The following is a 17,124-nucleotide window of genomic DNA, read 5'->3' on the forward strand; positions in this document are numbered from 1 at the left end:
AGACTGATTGGATTTTGCTGCCACCTAGTGGTGATTGAGATTATTCAAGACAAAATCCTCCCTGGAAGCACATGGCGCTGGTACAGATATTGCAATCTTTATTGCGATACTGCATTGCCTGACAAAATACAGTCGTGTGTGTGTTGCTTTTTTTTTTTTTACATTGAAAAAAATCGGTGAGCTCCCACAGTAAACACATGCTTCAAACACACACACGCACGCACACACACACACACACGCATACACACATAAATCAATCTTCACGTTGAATGAGAAAGCATGCAACAATGTTCACATCATAGCTCTCAAAAACAAACCTTCTCAGTCGGATTAAAAACTCCAGATATGTTGAAAATCTGCACTTTCATATCCACACAACAAACTGAACAATTTCAATTTTAGCTTTAAATTCACAATATGATAGATATATATATATTTGAAAGTGACACTGAGTCAAACAGTCTGTTGGCGTTGATGACTTGCAGCAGGAGTCCCAGAAGCTGGTGTGACGAGGACATTTACATTCTTCCAGTCCTCATGAGGTCCTGATTTGTTTGTCAGAACACAACACTTCATCTTACACTTGGGCCAAGAGAAACAACACAACTCAGAGCAGATTTTTTTTTAAATGGAATGAATGCTGGAAAATATTATTTAATACATTCGCAAGTCAGTCAGTAAGTTGATCAATTTGTTGCAGATTGGGGTTTTTACTTTCCCTCCCTGATAAAAGTTTGGCCCCAGCTACAACTTTTACCATTTTCTAACCCATTAACAAGGTTGTAATGTCAAGATTTCACCAGCAGGTGGCAATAATGTAATTATCAGAAAAATCAAAAGAAGGAGATCCTGAGCATGGCTAAAGAAGTGCTAGGCTAAAGATCTCTGTAAGACATGATAAATTTGTTCGGTTAATAAATTTAGAAAGAAAAATAACTGTTTACATTTCATACTTCACAAGACACTGAAGTGCAGAACTTTCCAGGAAGTCAAGTGTATTGACTACTGCAAACTTCTGACCAATAGTCACCAAAGTAGGAAACAAAATTCTGCCCAAACAATTGAGAACAAGCTGTAAGAACTCCAGGGCTGCAGAAAAATAATTTAATTATTGATTTCCTGAAACCCTAGGAGAGGAAAGAAATTTCTCTAAACGTTTCTTTAAACTTCTCTGAAGTTCGGCACTTGGCCAGAAATTTGAAATGGGCATTGTCAGTGCAAAGCAACACTTCTGCTGGTGTGGACTTATCAAGTGGTTTGATGAGGATGCCATTTCCAGACCAAGAAAGAAAGTCGTTCTTGATCCTGCCATCTTGGGTGAAGTTATTAGTTTTTGTTTCTTGTGAAGCGTGAATTGGCTTCTGTCATTCTCCCCCAAAGATTTCAACTGCAGAAGTCCACACTTGGGAGAAGTAGACATATCTACATTTCTCCCTTTCCCAATTAACCATACCCACTTTGGATTTTTGACCAATCACTTAATAGCTCTCAGACATTATACGGGACAAGAAGTTCATCATAGATGTCGCGTCAAGAAGAAACAGCAAGAAAAAGAAAGAAGTCATCTTTTTTGGGAGAGAGAACAAATCTCCTGCAGAGTACGTTCTTGCCTTTAAGGTTCTCCCATAAACTATTCCACTCATTTCAATCACAGAAACCCAAACAGGGACGTGTGCAAAGTGAGATTCAAACACCAGCATAGGTAGACCAGTTTCTAAAACTCTGCACTTTAATGAGTCACGTTCAAATTCTCTGTTGTTTTCCCAAAACATGATGGGACTGGAATGGGCTGTGGTCGTATTTATTTATTGGTATCAAAGGAAAAAATGTCCCTTTCACCTTAAATCACCTTGTGATTTAAGGTGAAAACAACAAATGCCAATGTTCGCATACCTCAAAAAGAGACGGCATGCTTCGGATTATAACTTTTCCATACTTTCCATGGTTGGTTGCATGAGTGTTGATAAATGACAAAATATTAAAAAGAAGTAAATTATCGAACACAAACACTGTGTGGTATTTAATTGTATTGTTGCCTTACTACCTACCGGTGCAATGAATTAGGGAAAAAGCCTGTCAGGAATGTTTAACTGTTTCTTTACCATTATCATTATTGCAGCAAATTTAAGAAATTGTTATAAAATTTTAGGTCCATATTACCTTTCCCTAGCAAAGAGATGCAAAAGAAGAAGACAAAATATTAGTTTGGCAAAAAATATCCAGGTTAGTGTGGAGAGGATCTTAAAAATAAAAAACAAGAAAAAAAAAAAACCTGAAGCTTTTCTGCCACCTTGCTCCCACTTTCTCGTTATTCCACCAGCAAAAAAAAAAAACCCATGTGAGAAACTGAAAACAAGGAGGGGAGTCTGTGCCTTCGCTCCAGCAGGCAAGCATAAAGCCACCTCTGTGGGAGACTCTTATGCACAGCTGATTTCAAATCTCACTTCTTTCAAAAACCCTGATGATGCATGTTCTGTCACTTTGGTACTGCAGTTCGGTCTTGTCCGCAACACATTTCACTTTTTTTTGCGAGGCCACGTTTCATGGAACCACAGAAAGGTCGCGTCCCCCACCGAGAAACATCTGCAGTTTTTTTTTGCACAGAAAGTGAAGCAATAATACATCCAAGTGTCTTTAAGACTTAGCCCAGACTTACAACGTGAAAGGGTTACATCACCACGGTGGACAATTTGCCTCCCTAAGTGCGTACAGGAAGTGGTTTTTTGTTTCCAGGCAACAGTAGTCTCTCAGAATTTGTGTTCTTTGGATTCGAGCCTCGGCGTCTCTTAATGATGTAATCTCTTCATGGTACAACTCTGGGTTCATGTTGCAGGAAAAAAAACAAAACAAAAAAACAAAAACAAAAAAAGAAACAATCAAATCCATTTATTACACATTTTCCATGTCACAAAATAGCACACTCCTTTTAACACAAGCGGCCTCAATGCGCGGCACAACAACTCTCAGCAAGTTGTCTCTGCTTTTTGCTCTGGTCCGTTCAGGATCAGGACGGAGGATCAGGACCGTCGCTTTTCACGACGAGTCCCGACCCGTGACGAGGCACAGCGCACCGCCGGAGAGAGGAGACACAGAGAGAGAGAGTAAGAGACAGAGAAAAACACCCACCATCCATCCATCCATCTCCTCCTCCTCCTCCTCCTGCTGCTTCCTCTGTGCCTCCCACTCACTCCTCGCACACCGACTCGCTCAGGTCCACGGCACCACCTCTGGTGAGCCGCCGCATCTTGCTGAAGTCGTGGTCGGTCCTCAGGTAGGAGAGCGAGGGCCCTCCCTCGCTGTGGCTGGCCAGGTCCTGGGGCTGGGCCTGGGGCGGCAGGGCCCTCATCTCGCCGCCGCTGCGCCAGAACAGTGTGTATTGCTGCGGGTCGGACACTCCGAAGGTGGAGGCGCACAGCTGTGCCAGGGCCTGGCTGGTCTCGCCGGCTCTCCACTGCAACGTCTGCACGGCGCTCCGCTCCCCGTCCTGGAACAGTATCCGAACGCACCTCTGCAGGTGGGGCGGGGGGGGAAGGAGAGGAGAGATGGACGGATAGAGAAAGAGAGAGAGAGAGAGAAAAAGACGAGTGAACGCGTTTTGTGCGTTGATGACAAACAGAGGTCAAGAGGCTTATGGAGTGAGGGCAAAAGAGGGGGAGGAGTGAGGGATGAGAACGGCGAAAGCTGCAGGAAACAAGACGAAATGAGGCTCACAAAAGAATCAGCCTCTAAAACAAAGCTCCTGCTTCCCACACACAGTCAGCCGGGTCGGAAAAGCTTTATATAAACTTCATCTTTAGTGGCGCTGCTCTTTTATCCGCCGCTAACTCGCGCACATTAATCCTACAGGAGCTCCATCCCAACTTTTCCCAAAGTTTCCCTCTGATCCACACCGATCGAGGCAATCAATCAGGAAACTAAACAAGCTTCTGCATCGACAATTGCCACTCATCGGAAAGCACACTTTAGCCATTATATAATGTCCGATTCAGCCACCTACAGACGCCCTCACACCTCTCTGAACAGAGAACGCACACACACAAAAGACATGGCATATAATCCCCTCACCAAACAGCCCAGTGTCGAGGAACCAGAGCAAATCCTCTTTCTCCTGTTCCACAAACACGCCGACAATCCTGCAAACACTTCCAGCCACGAGAAAACACAACGCACAAGCGGCTCCAGAGACAACCCCCAAACAGAACCGAGAGAAAACACAGTCAGGAATCGACAGTCAACAGGTCTTCCCGTCAGCAAAACTCACAGAGTCACTGAGCTCCTCGCTGTCCGTGTGCATATTGTGTTTGCCTGCTTCGACGGGTAGATGCAGCTCGATAAATTTCATGTTATCTGACCGCCCACCTCTTCATAGCACTTGGCTCACTGATCCTCGCCTGTGTCAGTGGAAAATCTGGCTGCCGGGTGAGTTAGATGGGCTATTTGAAGCCAGGCGAAGCACCACGTGACGAGATGGAAACGTGGATGACAATGAATTCCTTTTTTTTGTTTTTCCTTTTTCAATGGCTTCTGGCGGACCTGTTACACCGACAGGAAGAGGTGATAAAAGGGAGAGTAGGCAAAAAAATAATAATAAATGTAAGCAAGAGAGTGCTATCGCTTTAGGGGAAGTCCAGTTGTAAGCTGGTGGCTTCAGATCAAAGGGATTACCTCTGGAAAAAAAAAAATCTGAAAATCCTGTCTCACTTTTGAAAACCTTCAAGCATCCGTAAAAATAATTACAACTTGATAAAAAAAAAATAAAAAAATTCCCGTCAAACGTGCGTGACTGCTTCGGCCTGGCTGCCAACGTCACAGATGTAGGACAATTAGATGATGCTGCCATCAGTGTAATTAATTACTGTTATGTCTGTGCCTTTGTGGATGGATTATCTTTTGGTGTTTTTCGTGATGTTGTCGTTTGACCATTTAAAAGATGACAGAACAGATTTGTATGTAATCTCTCCAGAAAGGATTCAGTTACAGCTGCCAGTGAGTTTCTGCACTCCTCCTCATCCTCTTTCTTTTCTTAGAGAGTGATGGTTTCCTGGTTGGAGACACTGAAGGAACTACTGCTACCATTAACTTTCTCTGTTTTTCTGCTTCTGTCATAGAAAGTACAGAATAGAAGATGTTGCTTCCATCAAATTTGCATTCATTCTCTGTTTCCCTTTCCATAGAGAGCGACACCGGACTCGGTGCTTGTGTGATCAGATGTGTTTTTTTTTTTTCTGGATGGAGTCAACGACGTCGTTGTTTCTATTAACTTTGCGTTGCTTTTTCAAAGAAAGTAGCCCAGGTTCTAAAAGTCAGTGAAGGTATTAACTTTGCTTTTTTATTTTCATGGAAAGCATTTAGCCGTGCTCTTGTTTCTGGGTGGAGTCGCTGACCTAGCTGTCGGTGGAACTAACTTTATGCGCGTTCTTTCTCAGCTTTTCTGTTCATCTGCTGTGTTCAGCTTTACGGTTCGGGTTTGTTCTTCGCCATTGAAAATAGACATGGCTCAGCGACTCCATGATGAGCTATATTTATTCTTTATGGACTGAGTCACTAAAGAAAATCATTATTTTTTTTGTTTCCATGGCAAAGAAATCTCAGGCCAGTGCTTTGTGTGCTTTTTTTTCTGTCTCCTAGTCAATCATGGCAGATGGTGGCTCCCACTTAACTTGGTTCTTCTGGAGGTTTTCTTCCTGTTTATTCAGAGTCTTTCCTTCCCACTGCCACCACATGCTTATCAATTGAAAGTTATCAATTCAACTCAATACGCTCCATCCATCCATCCATTTTCTGTGCACATTTGTGGGGTCGGTTGGTGCCTATCTCCAGCTAACGTTCTGGACGAGAGGCGGGGTCACCCTGGACAGGTTGCCAGTCTGTCGCAGGGCAACACAAAGACAAACGACCATGCACACACACACAAACACACCTGGGGAGAATATAGAGAGCCCAATTAACCTGACAGTCATGTTTTTGGACTGTGGGAGGAAACCGGAGTACCTGGAGAGAACCCACGCATGCACAGGGAGAACATGCAAACTCCATGCAGAAAGACCGGGGCCGGGAATCGAACCCAGAACCTTCTTGCTGCAAGGCAACAGCCCTACCAACTGCACCACTGTGCAGCCCCCAATTGAATCTAAATTTGAACTTGATGGAAAGAATTGGATGCATTCTTTCCAATTCAATCAATCAATCAATCAATCAATCAATCAATCAATCAATCAATCAAAAGATTTTAGGAGTTATTTGCTTATAAAACTGATGAAAGCTCTAAGACTTGTAGTAATATTAGTGGTTTCTGTTTTAGATGTCATCCATCAGAAGCATTAAGAAATGCAACCACATAAACCAAATTAACTTGCTTTTGTTCTTTCTGATATGATTTCTTTATATTTTCAGATGTTTTCTTAAATCAACTTAAAATCTGAAGAAGATATAAAAAAAAATTAGCAAGTGCAATTACTAGATGGAATAATTTGGAAACATGCCACATAGAAGAAACATGCATTAGAGAGAAACAAACCTAAACCGTACGGCTGGCTAAAAGTAAAAGTGTGTTACGCTACGACAGTGATAAGTGGCAAGCAGGACAAACTGTGAAATGGAAGCATGTGCAGTGATAGTAGAACAAATCCCTCCACAGCAAACCCACTACAATGAACAGAGAGCCTGTGCCTACTTGGCTCTGCTGGGTCTCCTTTTGTTTCTGGGCCTCCAGGGTCCGTCTGCAGCTCCACTCCTTCAGGGCTTCCTGCACTTGTGGCGTCAGGCAGCCGGAGAACGGTTGATCCTGCTCCAGGCTCTGGATCAGACACAGGCTAGCATAGACGCTGGTCAGGTAGTACCCACCTGGAGGCAGAAAGAAAGAAAAAAAAAAAAAAAACAGGTGGTGGGAGGAAAGAAACGTATTTAGTGTGTGTTGCTAGTAAAACAACGACTTTGACGATCAGCTACAACAGAGATATTTTTAGGCAACAGCTAAGTTATGACAGGGGTAATTATTCAGTAGCTAACGGTGCAGCAGCTGAAGCCAGAAATGTGTGTGCACTGAATAAAAAGACACATCCACCTGTTTTTTCCTCAGTCTGAAGTCAAATCAGACTAAACTTCTCCTGTTTCAGGTTGATACGAATCACCAGGATTATTGTTTATTTACTAAGTATCACAATAATGAAAGAGAAGAGATTTATTTATTAATGTCTTCAAAAGTCAGAGGTTGACATGCATCTCCTCGGTATTATTTAATAGCATTGCCTTGAGCTGTTGACTTGGGTCAAACCTTTTTGGTAATGGTTCATTTCCCTCAGTTTTTTTTTAAATTATTATTATGGTTAGGTGATGTTTATTATTTCATTTATTTTTGCTTGGCCTCTGTTCTGGTTGTGTATTGTTGCTTATTCTCCGTGTTATTCTTGTGTATTTAAGCTCAGTTTATGCTTTTTGTGTCAATCAGTCTCAGTTGCTTAGCATTCTCCCTTTGCAGCTGTTCCACATTACCCTGATTAAGCTCCTCTTAACTCAGTGTCATTCTCTACTATGAGGTGAGAAAATACTTTTTTTCTTTCTTTTTAAATATGTTGGAAATTTAAAGCATTTCTGGTAGCGATTACCTCAGTCTATAAGCTCACTATGTTCCTATCCTCATGCTACCTGTGCTACTGTGATGTCCTTGGCCACTTTCAGGAGTTTTTCCTTTTACTTATTTCCTTTATTTGAACTCTACATGAAGTGGCCTTCATCTGCATTTTTGCTCTCCTAATTCCCAAAACTTAACAAACGCAGCCTCATTTTCCTCAGTTTTAGATCGCTGTTCCTGATTCAGCTACTGCTAAGATACGAAACACATCCATGGAGGAGTTCAAGGCGAAAATCACAGCTGACCAAATACAAAATAAAAGTCCATCTCACATTTGAAAAAACCCCCCCCAAAAAAAAACATCTTGATGATCTCCAAACAAGAGAAAAGTCGAATTTTTTAGGAACCTTTTGGAAGTTTTATGCCAGATGTAACAGTGTGCGTCCTGTTACATCTGGCATAAAACTGACACAATAAGAAACTTAACATCAAGCATCTCCGTGTGACGATACGAAACTAACGCAACAAACTTACAAATCGTGACATCTTTGTTAGCATCTTTGCTTGGGTTAGGGTCGTACCTTCTCCACCGAGCCACGAGGGCTCCAGCAGCTCCATCATGTACTCCACCTCCACCAGCAGGTGAGGCCTGTTACATTCAACTATCACATAGGACAGAGCAGGGAGGAAATCATCCCAGCTGACGTCCTGTCCTGTAAAACAAGGACAAAAGAAAAACAAACAAACAAAAAAAAGATGTTTACTATTTCAAGTGAGATAATTACACAGTGTGTTTAAATTATGTCTGGAATACAAGATTTTTTATCAAACACAGCAACACTGTCATGTCACACAATAGTGCTACCTGGTTGGGACATATCTGGTGAATTTGGTGTCGTGAAGAAATGGATAAAAATCAGAATTTTGACATTAAAAACAAACGTGCTACAATTCGCAAGGCTTCGCAGTGAACTCGTCGGACGTGTGGCAGCCTCACCGTGTAACGTCCCCATTGCCTTGTGGACGAACTTGCACACTTGGAGCAGCAAGAGCACTTTGTCGATGGGCGAGTGGGTCCGCTGCATCAGGATCAGCTTCTGCTTCACCCTCTCCACCTCTCGGGCGTCCGGGACCCCCGTACGCACGCCGAGCCGCTCCATGGCGCCGTTCCCTTTCAGGCGGAGCAGGTTCTGCGTGAGGCACTGGGTGGAGCCGTCGCGACTGTGGAAAGAGGTCAGGGCTTTCTCGAGGTGGCACTTCAAAGGCCTGAGGATGCAGGAGAACATGGCCCGCTCCAACGCCAGGTCTGCAAAAAGAGAAAACGAGGAGGAAGGAAGCTGACAATTGATTTGGCGTTGTCGTCTGAGCGGTTTATTTTGATAGAAAAAACACACAGGAACAGGCGATATGCCCAGAGGGATGCATTGACCAGTGATGGTAATTAATAGATTATCAGCCATAATAATAATAAAGAAAAACAAACATGTTTTGACAATACAAAATAAATAATTTATCATTTGTAAGAGCAGTCAACGACTGAAAAAGATTTCGGTTTATTTTTGTACTGAGGTACTTATCCATGCAATCAGGATTTTGTCAATTACATTTAGGTCGCCTTAAAGTCTTCCAGTGTTGTATGGGTTTTTTTCAATTTTTACAAATTTTTCAATTAAGTGCATAACACACACACACACACACACACACACACACACACACACACACAAAATGTAACTGGCTACAGATGTTAAGCTTTTATCCATTTTCTAGTTTTACTTCCTCTTTTTGGTGTGTTTGTAATCTTAATCGACAGTCACATACAAGTACATGAAGTTTCTAAAGTGAGATTAGGAACTGAATATAAAGAGGCGATCAGCCACACAAAGCTACAAGAACTGAATACATTAATTCAAGCACTTTTTTCAGAAGCAAAATCGTTGCTTTAATTGGCAAAGGCGTCTAAAATAGGTCATTAGTTTAAATACTCTCCAACCTGAAATGCTGCGCCAAAAAGGGCAACTAATGCGCAGTTAATAAATATGCAGCAAATAATAAAAAAACAGCATGTTTTTACCTCAATAGTATAGTTATAATGTTGTTAGAATAGTAAACACCACAAATATGCTTCTAAGCTAACCAGTCCCTAACTTATTGTTTTATTTGTTAGCTAACTGACTGCGTGGCGCTAAGCTATTCCTGTTCTCATTTTAAATTCATCCCAGTCAAAATCTGATGATCCTGAAAAATAATTCATACGGTGTGCAGCTTTTCACCACTTTAAGGATGTACTTACTTTTCCTACAAGCTCACAGTGTTGTGCGAGAGGAACTAGCTTCACGGCGTAGCTTCGTTTGCTAACATGAATTCTGTTGGCTAACAACGCTGGGTTACACAATAAGTAGTTTTGGAAGTTGTCTGTTTTTTCTACTGAATTAGGACTACTTTTGCACCGCTGAATCCAAATCTGGCATTTATTTTTCTCAGTCAGGTCAGGTTTTTATTCTAATTTGATTCAGAGAGATCCGATCTTCTGACAAATTGATGACATTTTTGTGACATTATCAGTTCATTTCCGTTAATATTTCTCATACAAAAAAAAAGAAAAATGTTTTCTGACAGAGTGTATTAGTTAAATGTTACAAACGTGGATTTCTGTAAATTTAATAATAAACACTGATAAGGTAAAGTACATGTGAATTGAACATTACGTCTTCCTTCTGCAAAATTCTCCGTCTCTTTTCTGTCCTGATGGAATCTCTCCTCCTGCTCATCAATCATTGATCCCAGATTATCAGGAGACCGGTCAGAACAAGTCCTGCATTTTGATGCTGAATGTTGCATCCATAGTTCAGAAATTTGACCTGATTGAACAAAACCAATGTGACTTTTGGATTCAGCACATCAAAATGACCCTAAAACAATTGAAAAACCCCAGACAATTATTTATTTTTTTTAGATGTTGACCAGTGTTATAATCACTCCAAAAAGCCTTAACTTACCCTTTAACAATTTTGTACATCTTCATCAGGAATGCCAGTAACATTTGATTTCCACCTCGGGGTCTAATTCCCTTCTCAAATATTTCACATTTGCCACACTGCAGCTTTGAAGACAAATTAGTTTACTGTTGTTTTTGTTTTGTCAGAGAGAAAGCCCGTGTGTCCGTAAAAGTAATGTTGTTTTCGGCCTGGCAACAGTAATTAATAAAATCCAGCCTCGTGTCCGTGCACGTGCGCGCTCTCGCACGCACGTGGAGACCCTCTCAGCGTAGTCAGTGGGCAGTCCTGACTCAATATTTTCCACTTCTCATCAATCTCTTCCTCCCCCTCCATCATGTTTCCCTCCTGTACAATCCCACACATCTCTCCTCCATCCACCTTACTACACAAACCCCGTCCCTGTGATCAATCACTCCTCTTCCTCGCTCCTCCCTCCGACACGTTACATGTAACGCGATTACTGCTCCGTTACAGACAGCTTTGGCAGAAAGGTGAGTAGATTTTTTTTTTTTTTTTTTTTAAAGGTGTTACTCACAGACCTGTAACTGATTACACTTTCCAAGTAACCTGTCTATTTCTACGTCTCCCACCCACCCTCCAGCGAATCGTGCAGCTTTTCAAGTGAGCGTGGGACTCTGATATCTTTTTATGATAAACGAGGGGGAAGAGGGAAAAAAAAATGCAAATGCCTCCCACCGACGCAATGAGAGATAAATCAGAATCGCAGCGCAGAAAGGAAAGAAGGAAGGAAAGGAGGAAGGATGAGAGGATGGGCAACCATCAGTCTCATTACACACCAAAAAACACCTGTGAGGCACGCACAAAGAAGCCCAAAAAAAGGGAAAAATCCTACGCACAGTGCTGTGTCAACAGAACCAACCACTTTCCTCCTGTAACGTCTTTGAACGGGAAGCTTGTGCGCATCAGGCAGGGCTATCCCGACGCCGTTTGTTAAATATCAGAGACAACACGACCACCCCCTCCAACCAGCACTTTACTACTACACAGCCTGTGCTGACAGCTTCTTTCTCCCACCACGTCTGCTTCCATAAAACCTCTGACTCCAGCTGGCCTTAATGCTTTCTCTTTTTTCAGTATTTTTCTTTCCAATACTTTGTCTTGTTAATTGATTCCTTCCAGATATATTTTTTTTTTAGCTGAGATGGATGAATTCAACTGTTTTAACACTAAATTAAAACAATGATGCCTCATCATTAGGATTTTCAAATACTGTAAAAAAAAAATTTCCAAGTACAGACAAATCAGGGTTTCCCCCAGTGTTTTACAAGCCTGGCGGGCCACCAGGCTTTTCTTGTGCCCCCACCAGGCTGAGCCTTGCTTGTTTTTTAAATGTTTGCATTTTTTAAGACTGTGTTCAGGTGTTAATCTTCCAGTCATTCAATAACATAATTATCAAGAGATATTTTAAAAATTCCTGTCAACTTTCAACATTTCTTTCAACTGGAAAACACAAAGGGCCGCAGGATGAATGACTGCAGTTGTTCTGGAGGAAACCTTGCAAATAACACTTAGTTTAAAAGGACAAGAGTCCTTTTAAATTACACCCTTATAATATCATATATGGCTCGTTATTTTCTTTATTGAATAAAAAATATATAACTTGTACAATAACACAGGATATTAAAAAATAATTCAGCAAAAGACCGTTTTAAAATCAATATGTCCAATTGGGGAAAGCTCTGATTTACTCATTTGTTTTCCATGAAGAGCCTTAAGAAACAGAAACTGTTTGACTGTGTGAGTGACGTTACACAGCTCTGCAGTTAAAAAGGATCTCATCATTATTTCCAATCAAAGACGCTTACGAAATTTCCACTCTACTCTTTATTCCGACATCTCAATATGCTAAGATACAGATGACATTTTTTCTTCAAAGTGGGACAGACCAGAGAACGTGCACACAAGGAAGAAAAATTTAGAAAATTTGCAGAAACAGGACAAGAAACAACCCCTAACTGAATAAAAAAACCCAAGGAAACCAATAAAAAGACATTAATAAGAGGTAATTGAGAGATAGATACCTAAGAATAGTACTGACCATTAAATTGACTTATTTGAACCGCTACTCCTTGTGGCTTCAACTTAAGGATCAACAGGAAGAGCAAAAGGAAGGGTAGGAATATGAGTAGCAGTGGAAACTGAGTTTTTTTTCACATAATAAAATGAAATCATCATTTCAGTGATTATCGCGGGAATGTAAAACACTTGAAAATGACGTTCAGGAGGAATCCCTGGTCCTTTTTGTACTTTTAGGTGCCTGAATTAAATTAAACTGTGCCAACAAAATGATGTGTACAAACCCGTCGAACAAAGCGTTTGGACCAGTCTGGAGCGTTTCTTACCTTTCTCGTTTTCTGGCACTAGGGTTTCAATGGGAGGCTCCAGTTCTCTGCTGTCCAGCAAGCAACACTTCGCCTGCGACAGGAAGAGGCGCAGACTTTGCAGAAGCTGCACCGAAGTTACACCGAGAGACGGCGACGCGGAGCTCAGCAAACTTTTCAGCACCTTCCTCTGTTCCTGGAGGAAGTCCTGAACCATGCCCCCGAACACCGAGCGCCTGTCTCGGGCCAGCTCCTCCACCAGCCGGGTCAGGCGCTTGTCGGGCGCGAAAAAGCACACGAAAGCTTCGCTCATGCGATGCATCCCGCCGCGGCCTCGGGAGCGGACGAGCGGCGGGCGGTGGAAGGTGTTTGTCTGGATTTGGGCCATGCTTTCGGGTTCTGAATCGGAGTCGTGTTCGTCGTCCATGCTGCTGAAGGAGCTGCAGCTGTCAAGTTCAGCCAGGGACGGAGCCGGACGGCGCTCCAAGCCCAGAACCGTTCCCTCGATTCCCGCCTCTTGCTGGAACTTGGGTGTCTCGTCAGCAGCAGCAGCAGCAGCAGATGTCTTGAACAAGAGAGGAGTCAGTGGATTTTTTTTATTTTATTTTATTTTAAAGTGTGTAGAAACTTTGAAGTTCAACCTCAGGACTGACCTGTGGCACATATATGGCCATCATGTCGTCTTCCTCTGCTGAGCCCGGCGACACTGCGGGGGTTCTCCTCAGGACACCGGCCCCTGCGTGAACTCGTCTCTGTGGATTTGGGCTGGCTTTCTGCAGCCCCTCCGATCCTCCGGGCTGCTCCAGTGACGGGGGCGGCGAGAAGGAGCCTACCCCTTCGAGGGACAGATTCATGGAGGACTCCGAGAGCCGGAGACGCATGCTGCGCTTGAAGCGGTGCCGCTTGTTGGAGGCGCTGTGGTTCGTGTGCTGCGGCTGCTGCAGTTTGGAAAGATTAGATTCAAAGCAAGACGACATGAATTTCAATTTGTAGTCGTAGTAGAAATCTTTTTTGTTGTTGTTGTTTTTTCCAGGTTTGTGACTGACCTTGCAAACCTCCAGCTGAAGAAACAGGGGGTTGATGAAGCAGACCTTGCCTTGTTTGCCTCGCATGAACAGGGAACATCGGTCTTGAGTTCCCGCCATTTGGGCATTGGCGCCGCTGGTGGATGCAATGGACCCCAGAGGGCCATTTTGGATGTCTACAGCGCTTGGTGCACTCCAGAAATCTAACGGGAAACAATCCAAGAAGTTCACATTTAAGAAATCGGGTAGATAGAAACTAATGAAGCACTAACAATGCATATCAGGCTGAAATTCAACTCTATAACCAGTTATACAAGCTAGACTGTTGCTCTGTCATTAATGCTTTATGGTGTGGATGCTGCTACTGAGTAAAGAAGCAAATGTCAGGAAACACAGACACCTAAGAAGCTAATTGAACACCGTGTCTCCTATAACAAGTTCCGATTTATCCGAGATATTTTGCCTTTTAGAAATTCTCACAATTCATGAAACTACAATCTAATCTCTGTTATGAAATAAATACAAATATTGCTGTTTTTGTAATGCCAGCCAAAAATGATCAACTGCTCTTTCACACACCCAGTGTGACGTTGCCTCTGGTCCTAGAATAATAATAAAAGAACTCTCAAGCTGGTAAGGCTACAAAAAGATTGGCGTTCTCATATATTCTTATGTTATAGTTCTTGAAATAAAATCAGACTCAGGTCAAATCAGTAATTGAAGATTGGAATACAACTTCAAAATTCTGATTAGTTTACTGAAATCTTTCTCCACAATCCTTAAAAAGAAGGACATTCAGATTTCCCAGTGCTCATTTCTGGTTTTACAACCCAGAACGATGGTTTTCTAAGTTCTTGAACATAACTTAGAGAATCTATTCCTACATGTTTGAATTCAATGCTTCAATTGGAAATTGGTCAGCATTAAATCAACAGCAACACACAGCTGAATATCTGCTCCTTATGTTCATTACCTGGTGTTTATGCAAAATCAGTTTGGATTTAGGCTTCAGCTAGTCAGCCAATCAGCTTTTCTCATCTTAAAATTTTAATTAAATCCCGAAAAGAACACATTGCTCAAAACTGGTTCAAAGCAGTCTGGTATTTCTATGTTTAACTTCAGTCTTATCTGAAGTTTTGCTCATATTAAAAAGGAATATCCAACTAAGCAGCATTATATAGTCTGATATACAAACACAAACTCGCCGACAGGCTCCTTTTAAAAACGTTCTCATGCTTTGATCAAATCCAGGACGGAAAAACTGAAACAGAAATCATTTCCACATGAGCAGACTACGCTACTCCAGAATCTGCTTATCACTTTCGGCCATCATGAAGTCGCACCTCGCTCTTTGCTGCTGCAGCACAACAGCACATGTTCCTGTGTTAAAATAGATTCAAACTGGCAGTCACTTCTTCACACAGTTGACTTTCTCACAACTGATACGCAGACATTCTTCACTCTGTTAGTCGTAGTGACAAGGGGAATCTGTTAGATTTAGCCAGTGAGCCGTGAAAACAAACAGTAGCACGGAAAGTGCAGCTTGTCTTTGATTTATAGATGAGGAATGCGCGACTCGTTATTTTCCATTACATATAATTCTTGTAGACATAGAAGAGCATATTACATGTTTTACCCCAATTCTATTTCTAAATGCAATTCCAAAAGTAGACATTTTTGATGCATTTTTCGTATGTGAATTAGTGATAGGTTTACCCTGCCCCATGTGTGAGATGGCTTCCAGCTGCCGGTGTGTTGTGGCTTTGGCGATGGCCTCTGGTAGCTGAAGAGGGAACGGCAGTACATCTCTGGAGAAACAAAAAGTAGAAATCGAATGAAAACAAGGTGTAATATAAACGGGAAGGCGATTTTCAAATGATTGAGATCAGAGTTTACAATTTTGTCTGCCAAAGATCCCAGAAATCTCAGTGTTACCAACGCACAGGATTAAGCAGAACTGCCTGGAAATATGTTACTAGCAAAACTGTCAATGAGTCTGGTCACCTTTGTGGAAGAAGTGCAACATTTCTCTGTGGAATATGCATTTCAATGATGTCATCATTACGCAGTGTGTGACAAATAAATTGAGGTGGTTCTTCAGCTGTTTTTTGATCAAACTTATGGAGTAATATGTGCATTTTATTCTGATTCTCCTGACATTTTAATGACAGCATCAACAGAGGCCTATGAAAACATAGAGCAAGTTAAGCTAGCGCTTCAGTAAACTACTCCAAAAGAAAACATTGTCAGCAGGAGCAGGACAGGAGTTTATTGAAGACAGCCGGTGTTCAGTCAGGGTTAAGTCAAATATAGTCCAAGGAACGAAGGGTAAAGCTACCAGTGTTTTTATTGATGTCTTGTCAGAACATTATTGTAGCTTTTTTAACCAAGCTAACCCTCTGTTGGAGCAGCTTAGTGCAGAAACTCTGTTTAGGACAAAATATCTGATCCTGTCTAGAAAAATACCAAATCTTAAATTAGTGAAGAAGAAAAGACTAAAGGAATTTGATAAAGCTTCTCTGAGAAGATATGATATGTCTAGCTAACGCAGCTCAGAATGATCTGCTAGCTTGTAGCGCTGATGCTAACGGGCTGAATGTTACGGATGGGAGCAGCATTTAATAATGCTTGATTAATGCGAACAGCAGTGTAATTAAAATGGAGCATTTCTGAGAGCAGCCTTCATTGATAATTACTACTAGAGAGCACTAACATTTAAACTTAAAGCCAGAAAATATTTAAGTTGACTTGAGACATCCTGGTCAGAAGAGAAGACAAACAGCTGAACATCCAACCACAATCTGTCGTGTCCCCATGCCAGATATTTTTTTTACTGAATTTCTGCCATTTGGTCTTTTATCTCCCAACGGGGAGTGAGAAATTAAATAAAAATAGGCTTCACACTTGAGTGCAACGCAACATTTTTACAAAAATGCAGTTGCTGTAAAAATAAAATAAATGCATTTAATTAGTAGCTTTACATTTTTTTTCAAATTATTATCATTGCTTGTTGCCTGTTGGCACAATACCGGATCGTCCCTTCAGTTTAATCTTCATTTTGTTCTGAAATCATTCTTAACTCTGAACGAAGTGGATTGTTAAAAAGGAAAATAACAGTAATCTAAAAAAATAATAATTTTCTGGGAGCTTGATAAAAAATAATTTGTAAACAATACTAAGAGTAGCCAAAG

The 17,124-nt window shown here is 41.7% G+C and overlaps 1 protein-coding gene across 1 annotated transcript; it reads right to left on the minus strand.

Moving 5' to 3' along the window:
• Positions 1-147: 147 nt before the first annotated feature.
• LOC103133050 (ras and Rab interactor 3-like) lies at positions 148-15,741 on the minus strand (the record flags this gene model as incomplete). Its single annotated transcript, XM_007544811.2, has 8 exons — positions 148-3,508; positions 6,674-6,843; positions 8,152-8,283; positions 8,568-8,876; positions 12,930-13,473; positions 13,562-13,846; positions 13,955-14,136; positions 15,650-15,741. Coding segments are annotated over 8 exons (2,038 nt in total), but the record flags the coding sequence as incomplete, so codon positions are not given.
• Positions 15,742-17,124: the final 1,383 nt, after the last annotated feature.

The sequence above is a fragment of the Poecilia formosa genome, unplaced genomic scaffold (genome assembly GCF_000485575.1).
Source record: "Poecilia formosa unplaced genomic scaffold, Poecilia_formosa-5.1.2 Scaffold2216, whole genome shotgun sequence".
Taxonomy (NCBI): domain Eukaryota; kingdom Metazoa; phylum Chordata; class Actinopteri; order Cyprinodontiformes; family Poeciliidae; genus Poecilia; species Poecilia formosa.